This window comes from Frankliniella occidentalis, unplaced genomic scaffold, assembly GCF_000697945.3.
Source record: "Frankliniella occidentalis isolate FOCC.00 unplaced genomic scaffold, Focc_3.1 Scaffold5, whole genome shotgun sequence".
Taxonomy (NCBI): domain Eukaryota; kingdom Metazoa; phylum Arthropoda; class Insecta; order Thysanoptera; family Thripidae; genus Frankliniella; species Frankliniella occidentalis.
The window spans coordinates 912,386-921,011 of NW_026267135.1; the positions used below are offsets into that span (position 1 = coordinate 912,386).

At 56.4% G+C, this 8,626-nt stretch overlaps 2 protein-coding genes across 6 annotated transcripts in view; both read right to left on the reverse strand.

Annotated features, from left to right (window-relative positions):
* Nucleotides 1-88: 88 nt before the first annotated feature.
* On the reverse strand, nt 89-1,735 carry LOC127749919 (uncharacterized). The gene is made up of 3 exons (XM_052269983.1): nt 1,007-1,735; nt 376-633; nt 89-279 (listed from the first exon to the last, which is right to left on the reverse strand). Exons 1-3 carry the CDS (start codon nt 1,095-1,097, stop codon nt 89-91), a joined length of 540 nt encoding a protein of 179 aa, XP_052125943.1. The 5' UTR covers nt 1,098-1,735.
* Nucleotides 1,736-3,820: 2,085 nt separating this feature from the next.
* LOC113214172 (SH2 domain-containing protein 3C) overlaps nt 3,821-8,626 on the reverse strand; it is a 113,796-nt gene continuing 108,990 nt past the window's right edge. For all 5 annotated transcript variants that reach the window (XM_052269401.1, XM_052269379.1, XM_052269395.1 and 2 more), the window contains 4 exons: nt 7,933-8,169; nt 6,151-7,643; nt 5,560-5,924; nt 3,821-5,220 (listed from right to left, as the gene is read on the reverse strand). In XM_052269401.1, the coding sequence (XP_052125361.1) occupies nt 4,808-5,220; nt 5,560-5,924; nt 6,151-7,643; nt 7,933-8,169 (2,508 nt within the window). In that variant the 3' untranslated portion in view covers nt 3,821-4,807. The remainder of the gene's footprint in view (nt 5,221-5,559; nt 5,925-6,150; nt 7,644-7,932; nt 8,170-8,626) is intronic.

Consider the following 8,626-nt stretch of genomic DNA (forward strand, 5'->3'; position numbering starts at 1 on the left):
TACTTTAGTTGTTTTCATTTTTTTTTCTGAAAAAGTTTTGATTTCTTCCGAAAAAAACAAACAAACTCGAAGAGCTTTTATAAAATCCCTAAGTTTGAGTGCAGCGCGAGTGACTCCTGACTGGTGTAACTACCATACTGACCATGTGCGGGAACTCCATGGGCTTGGTCTCGGTCCCGCCGACAATCAGCTCGTCGGCGAGGATGGCGCACTGGTCGATCTTGGCCGTGGACGTGCTGAGGCCCTCGACGAACACGTACGACGCGTACTCGTCGCATTCTGCAATTCAAAACACAACACGATTACCCCCTTTTTCACGAGTGACTTTGTTTTTGCACACGGTTTGCTGATGTAGGTGACGACGGGTAAAGTTACTTTTGCGGGCGATGCGTGACGTGTCCTTGTCCTGCTGCGTCTCGCCGAACCTGTTGCCCGTGAGCACGGCGGCGGCGGGCGGCGCGGCGGTCGAGGGCTTGGCGACGGCGCGCCCCTTGCAGCAGACGATGGTCCACTCCCCGCGACGGTCGCACACCTTGGGACGTCGGCCGCGGTGCTTCTCGGCCAGCGCCCACGGGCACTGCGACAGCCGGCGGCACACCCCGGCGCTGCCGTTGTCCATGGTGCACTCGTCGCCTGCGGCCGACCGATGATATGGCGAGGGGCACGCTGACTAACCGAGTGTGCGCGACTCGCTGCAGGTTGTGCACTTGCAAGTGCGCGACTCGGTACACTTAGTAGTGCACTTGCAAGTGTTCACAAACACAAACACTCCTATCCTCAGACCCACTTCCTTCGCTTCATTGCCCGCATCACACTGTGAGGGATGCAGACGTTCGGCGGAGAAGCCGAGCACTTGTGCAACCTCAGAAGAGCGCGGACACTTGCAAAGGCACAGTCCAACACTCGGTGCAGTGCGCTAAGCAGGAGGGTGTGCCCTTCCTCGTGGTGCGAGCGGGCGGGAGCGACACAGCTCGAGCGAGGAAGCACCGTACCTTGCGCCACTCACCGTCGGCGAGGTGCTGATTCTCAGCGCGCAGGCCCGCGGCCAGCAGCAGCAGCAGCAGCAGCAGCAGCGTCGCGCACCAGAACGACGCCATGGTGACGGCGAGGATGGTGACGACGGTGACGATGGTGACAACTGTGACGTTACTGTGACAGTAACGACGGTGACGCGCTGCACGCAGAGCTCGGCCGCCTTCGCCTCTGCGTGTCGTGCCTTACTACTGCCGCCACAACCACCACCACGCCGCCGGCCGGCTCACCGAGACTGGTCCAGCGAGTGTGAGCTGGGGGGGTAAGGCGGGCAGGCTGCGGGGGAGGAGGAGGAGGAGGAGGGGAGGGGGGTGGCAGGGGTGACGCACATACCGACCAGCTCATGGCGAACTGCGCTGCGAGCGCAAAAATTATACTACACAAGTCCGCGAGCTTTCTCTCTGACCTTCGCAAACTAGGTGTGCCCCGAAATAGAAGCGTCCTTGTACTGTATATCGCTCACGCATACGCACCCGCACACGCACGCACACACACACACACACACACACACACACACACCACATACAAACTGCGATAACGTAATCCACACTGTTTACGAAAAAGAGTCGTCCCGCGTCGCACCAGGTCGCACGCCTCGCCCGTCGCGGTAGCACGTCAGACGTCAGCCGTGCGGGCGTGTCCGAGACGAGACGGTCAGCGCACGATACGGGAATCACGAAACGAGTATCGAGTCGGGACAAAAAGGGAAGAAACACAGGCGAGGATGATCGTGAGGAGCATGAGCGCAGCGGGGGAGGGAGGGAGGGAGTGGGAGCGAGGGAGAGGGAGAGAGGGAGAGAGGGAGAAAGGGCAAGAGGGAGAGAGCAGGAAAAGAGTGACGCACAGAGTGGCTCGGCGTGGGACGCCGCGGTGTATGTACTTACACCCGCCGTCTCACACCTATGGCACCGGACTGGCGCCGAGCCAGACGGATTTAAAGCGAAATCTTTTTGCGCCGTGTCCGCTGCTGTTTATACCCGATCGAATGGACGGAAAATGTAAAAAGTATAACGAGCTGAGACCGCCAGCAGTGACGAGACGAGACAAGAGGAGACGAGACAGGAGGAGACGATACAAGAGGAGGCGAGACAAGAGGTTCAGTCATACCAGTGGCGGTGGTGAGACTGGTTTGGAAAGCAGAATGCGGGTTATGGCAGCAAAGGCTTGTCTGCTGTCCCCGGAGAGGGTGACGGTAGGACGGCCCCGGCGGCACACGCCACTGGGCGGGCGAGGCGTGTTGTGGTCTCCGAGGAACACTGAGTGACTCTGGAAAAAACATGTGTGTCATGCGTGGGGGGGATCGTACAGAGTTCGTTTCCGACGAATCCTTGGACGCGGAATCTCGGCCAGCTTCCGTTCCGAGCGAGCCGCGGCAGTTTTCGTTATCGCCGAGGAGGTTCCCCACCGTCCACACCACACCACACCGAGGCAAGGCGTACGGCGCCTGCCACTCGCTGGGTAGGCCCGCCCGCCGTGCAGCCGTGTCGGGCCGGCGGCCCGCCCGGAGCGCCCGAGTGGTGCGCGGGTGAGCGTCACTTTACCGCGGCGGGCCGGGCGGGTCCCAGGTGGGACTCGAACCCCAGCGCGGGTTGCCGTCTGGTCGTGTTTCTCGTAAAATGCGTAAAAATTCAAACATAAAAACGAATAATATGACGGCGCGTCGAGTATTAGAACCCCCGACGCAGAGTTCAAATTTCGCAGCTATAGCAAAGAGCCACGAGGTCGGTCTCGAAGCACCAGGTGAGAAGGTGTCGCGATGGGACCGGTTCTTCTCCCGCTCAAGCTACTGCGCTGACTCGTGCCTTGAGCCTAGCTCTCCCGGCCACTCACACTGTGGCGCCGTAGCCGCGCCGGTAGAGAGTCGGCCCCGTGCGCCACAAGTCAGGGGTTCGAATCTCCCATCCCAGTCACATTTTTCTGAACCGGTCGAACTCTTGGAGTTGAACTTAAACCCGTCATTTCAACGGGGCACCTTCGTGGATGAACGAACGGTCTGGTGGTTAACGCTGCCCCACTGGACCGGGGGTGACGATGACTCGGCACTGGGGTCCCATTAGGGGCAAAGGTTCGACCCTCGGCGAAAGCGTGCCGAGTAAGGGCCATCCCAGCCACAGCGGGAGTGGTAACCCGTGTGGAATTGATAAGTCCTTAGAATCTGGCTCATTGAAGGGATTCCACGACTCGGAAGCTTTCCGCTCGGATCGCATCTGGGTGCAGTACAGGCTAACCACCGTACGCCCGTCTCCTCTCTTTCTAACTCCCTCTGCCCTACCCCCCATTCCCGGTCAAGCGGACTGGTGGGAACCTAGTCGATGGCTGTAAACTCCGGTGTGAGTGAGATAGTCAAGAAACCCGGCCCTCAGCTGGGTGCCTGAAAACACCGGATCCCATCCCGAACTCCGAAGTTAAACAGGCGGGTCCCCGTGTCAAAGCGGGGTGGGTAGGGCCCACATTTTTTTTTCATTTTTATTATTTTGTTGGCAAAATGAATCCGGCTCTAAGAGGTATTTTAACTGCCTGTCGCACGGAGGTGAATAACTCTAAAGAATACATATAATTCCAGTAGAGGTAACTACACCATTATTTTGGTGGAGGTAATTTCGCATTGCGAAAGTTGCTAGAGGATTATTCCCTAGAGGTACCGGACCCATCCCTCTTCCTTACCGGTAGAGCGTGCTGTTGTGTTGTGGCCCTGACACACGGTACAGGACTAGAGGTGGTCTCCTTAGACGCGCCGATGGGGTGGGGATCGCGGCGTGAGGTGGACTGCATATGAACTGTCCAGCGGTGGAGTCCGGTAAAACTTGTTTATTGAAAACATGCAGTTTCAGTATAGTACATTTACAATAATTAGTACATTCATTTACAAAGTTTTGTATATATTTATAATTTATATTTACATTAATTAGGTAATGACTACTTTATGATTAGTATCACATAATGTGACTTGACTAGATTGGAATGTCTAGAAGTTTGTTCTGAATTTTTCAATTTCTTGCAAAAATAATTCTAGAGGCCTGCTGTAGTACATTTCATTGGATTTTCGTATTATTTGTATATGGGAAGAAAATTTTGCCCTTAGCTACAAAGTTGGTTAAAACATACAAAACATTTTAAAAATTGGGCGTTTCAACATATTTTTTCTCTTACGTTTCAGTAATAAATAAATTGAAAACATACAAAAGCTACTGATATAATAGATAAACTTGATAGAAAATGTTTATAATATTGTTTCCAAAAAGTACCTCCTTTATAAAGGTAGCTAGGTGGGGTACAACATCTACGTCTTACCATATAGCTTCAATTCTTCTTGTTCTGCGCAATTCCTATGAGAACTGTTTTGATTATTTACAGAAGCTTTTGAGTATGCCTAAAACAGTTTAATTTGGAAAATCTACCTTCCCATACTTATACAACCAGCTTGAAAATGTAACTACGACTACAATGGAGGATAATTGAGTAATCTTGTTTCCTTTTAATTTGATTTGTTGCAGTCTTGAAAGAAAAAACATAAGTCAACATTGTTCTTCATCACAAAAGAAAAACAAAACATACAATACATGTATAAAGTGTGATTTCTTTCCTTGGTTATTTCCAAAAGAGGAAATCTTTTATGTCACACAATACAAATTTTCGTCGCTTGTAATTATTATCCACTCAGTAAGACCGGTTTCTCATCGACCCAGTCGCTGGGACTCAGGAGGGGGTGTAACTCACAGGGGATGACGAAACCCCTCGCCCCGTAATAAGACATGCCGAAGGCAGTCCCGGCCGCTCAGACGCTGGTCCCGATGGAGTGGTGCGCGTGGTGGCCGTGCACGGGGCCCAGGGCGGGGGCTGGCACGGGTCCGGGCGGCGGCGGGGCGGGCTCGCACTTCTCCGACATGACGGTGAGCACCTGGTCGAACTTGGCGTGCCGCTCCTCGGCGTGCACCGTGGCGCCGCGCGACCCCCACAGGAACTTGAGGTGGAACTCGGTGCGGAACGCGTCCAGCAGCAGGTCGTCCACCTTGGAGTCGCCCAGGACGATCTGCGCGTTGCGGCGGAAGGTGGGCAGCGCGTCGCAGAGGCGCCGCGCCGCCTCGAGGTGCGCCCACATCGTGCCCAGGCCGAAGTCCGACGTGGACGACTCCCAGGGGCCGAGGCAGGCGTTGAGCGTGGACAGCGGCAGGCCGCAGGCGGCCGAACCTGCGGGCGGACAAGGGCAATCAAACAAACGGACAAACTCCTGGCAGTGCAGTTTACTCATTAGAGAGACAAGAATTATCCTCTGGCGTTACCCACGAGGGGTATACTTCTCTATAAATTCAAACCTCCAACAACTTTTTTAATTATTAAAAAAAAAAATAATCATGAATTATCATTTTTTTAAATCTTTACTTATTTTTATTTTTTTTTAATTTTCCTTGAAATTTTATGATTTTTTCATTGAGGGTGTACGCTTGAATCCATTCAAAATAAATTCACTCTAAATTTATAGTGAAGTACCCCTGGCGTCCCGCGGCCAGCCACACGCAGCGTACGCACCCGAGAGCATGGCCTCGGCGGGCCGGGCGTTGAGCAGCAGCAGGGGCAGCAGGTGCGGGATGGTGGTGTTGGGCGCCTGCGGGTTGGCGCACTCGTTCATGCTCTTGAGCGTGGGCCGCAGCTTGGCCTCGAAGTTGAAGGCGCTGTCGGTGAAGCGCTGCCGCAGCACGTGCCAGGTGGCGGCCAGCCGCTGCAGCTGCGGCATGCACAGGCCGAGCATGATGCCGCAGAAGCCGTACAGGTTGCCCAGCGCCGTCTTGGTGTCCACCGCCACCTGGATCCACTTGTTGAGCAGCTCGGCGCGCTCTGTCTCGGTGGGCGACGTGAGGATCGTCACCGCCACCAGCAGCTTGAGGCACTCCGTCCTGCAACGGGCATTCAAGTATTATACACCCCAGAATTTAAATTCTCCAGAAACAATGGTCAAAAAATTTTTGTTGACTGATTTATATTTTTTTCCAGGTAGGTAAAAATCAATCAAATGTTTCTGGAAAACTTCAGATTTTTCCGGTTTTTTTTTCGGGAAAGTTAAAAATTCTCCCGATTTTTGGACCACTAATTGCAGCAATCAGATTGTTTCGGACACCTTACCTCTCCACCAGGTCCGTCCTGAGCTGCCGCCCGATGGGCAGCGTGCACAGCTCGATGGCGGACTTGACGCCGAGCCCGAGGTCGTGGTCCCAGGGCTGGCCGCTGGGACCGGTGGCGGCCAGCGTCAGGTCCAGGTCGTCCCGGGTCAGGTGGTTGGCCAGGATGCGCGACCCGCTCTCCAGCAGCATCATCTTGATGCCCTGCAGCGCCGTGGCGTCCAGCGGCTTGTTCTCCAGCGAGGGCAGCAGCAGCGTCTGGAAGCCGTCCAGGTCCAGGGCGCTGGGCAGGCTGGGCAGCTCGGCGGGCGCGACGCCGTGGCCGGGCGTGGCGAGGCCGTCGTCGCACGCCTTGAGCGTCGTGGACGAGCACGACGACGGCAGGTAGGGCATGACGACGCCGCGCTTGAGCGTGCCGCCGGTGGCCCCCGCGGCCGCGGCGGCCGCGGCGGCAGCCGCGGAGTCCGGGATGTCCCCCGCGGCCGAGCTCTGCGCCGACGAGTCCCCGGACCCGTTGCCCGAGTCAGAGCCCGAGGCGTGGTACGAGGCCATGGCCACCCTCTGCAGCGCGGCGGCCGACGCCAGCGACGAGCCGCTCTCCGAGACGGGCGTCGTGTCGCCCAGGTCGCCGACGTCGCCGTCAAAGTTGGGGTCGTCGCCGGGCGTGGTGGGCGCCGCGCACGAGGTGGCGGACGGCACCCGGCTGGGCTTGGGCGGCGGGCTGTCCGTCGCGTCCCTGGGCGACGCCACGCCCTCCAGGTCGCTGTTGACGCGGAGCATCTTGTTGGCGGCCGCCGCGTGCCGCGGCATGGTGGAGGTGCCCCTGCACGTGCTGAGCTTGCCGTTGCTGCGCGGCAGCGAGTGAGTGGAGAACTTGCCGTGGCCGCCGCCCTGGCCGCTGCCCTGGCCCGGGACCGGCGTGGAGGCCGCCGAGGCCGCGAGGACGACGCCGTCCGCGCTGCCACCGCCGCGCTCCTCGGGGCGCGCGCGCTCCGCCAGGCTCAGGGTGAGGCGGCCGTGGCTGTAGCCGTGACCGTAGCCGTGGCCGTGGCCGTGGCCGTGGCCGTTGACGGCCTCCATGGGCGTGAGCGACAGGCTGCGCTGCTTGGACGGCAGGCGCGGCGGGGTGCTCGCCATGTCCGAGGCCACGGCGGCCGCGCGCCGCGACCTGGGCGGCGAGTGCACGGGGCTGCGGAAGCACGAGTAGGGCGACATGCGCGCGCCGACGGGCGTCAGCGGCGGCACCGCCGTCAGCGGCGACGTCATCGGCGACATGGCCTGCAGGCCGCCGAGGCCCTGGTGCAGCGCGTACTTCTCGGCGTAGAAGGAGAGCGGGTACAGGCGGTTGCGCGGCGACTGGATGCGCGCCCCGGACGCCGCCGAGATGGGCTTGCCGCTGCCGACGTAGTACGTGACCAGGTCCGGCACCGTGTCGTACGCGTCCGCCTCGAACTGGTACTGCACGCGCTCGTACACCGTGTCGGGCTGCAGCACGACCTGCGGGAAGGGGACGACAGTGGTGTTAGAAAGTCTCACAGATTATAGAGTGAAACAAATTGGTTGTACACGACAAAATGTATAATAGGGTTCTTGGGGTAGTTCACTCATAAATTTCAGTGAACACACTCTAAAACAACAGAAAAAATTAGAAAAAAAATCAGGAAAAATCAGAAAATTACCAAGGGAAAAAAATAAGAATTCAGGGGAAAATCAGAAAAAATCAAAGAAAATCGATAAAAATCACCAAAAAAATAAAGAAAAATCATGGAACAACAGAATTACGCACCTTGTTAATGACGAAGTGCAGCGAGGCGCCCTTGCTGCGACACGTGAGCACGTAGTTGCCCGGCTGCGAGGCGCAGTCCCGCACCAGGAAGTCGCCGTCGCGCTCCACGATCTCCTCGGCGCGGTGCCGCGGGATGGCGCCATGGTACCAGGCGTGCGAGCGCAGGTCCTGCGAGTCCAGCGACAGCTCCCACTCTAGCAGGCGGCGCAGCGCCGTCGGGTCGCCCGCCGGCTCGTCCTGGGGGAAAACAAAGAGGAAAGTTAGGGTTGTAAATTTTCCAACATTCACGGAAAATTTCCGAAAAATTCCCGAAAATTCCCTCCCATAAAACACGAAAATTTTCCCAAATCTGAAAAATTTTCCGTTTTTCCCCGGAATTTTTTTTTTTTCGGAAATTTTCCAGCCCTAGAGAAAAGGGCATTATGAGACACATAGTTTGCGAGAGAAACTCGATTTAAAAAGCACCCCCCAAAGATACCAAACGAGAACTTGAGTAGTTTGGCGCCGAGTCTCACAGTCTCAGAGATTTTTATTTTCGCGATGCTCGTCACAAGGCAGGATGAGAAAAACCCCATTTCCACCATTTTTAATGTCAACTGAAGTTTTATTTTGTACAAATTAAAGTTGTTTGTTTTGAATACTTTTCGTTTTGCTTATTGCTCGAGGGGCGGGTCCATGCGAAAAGGGTTATGGT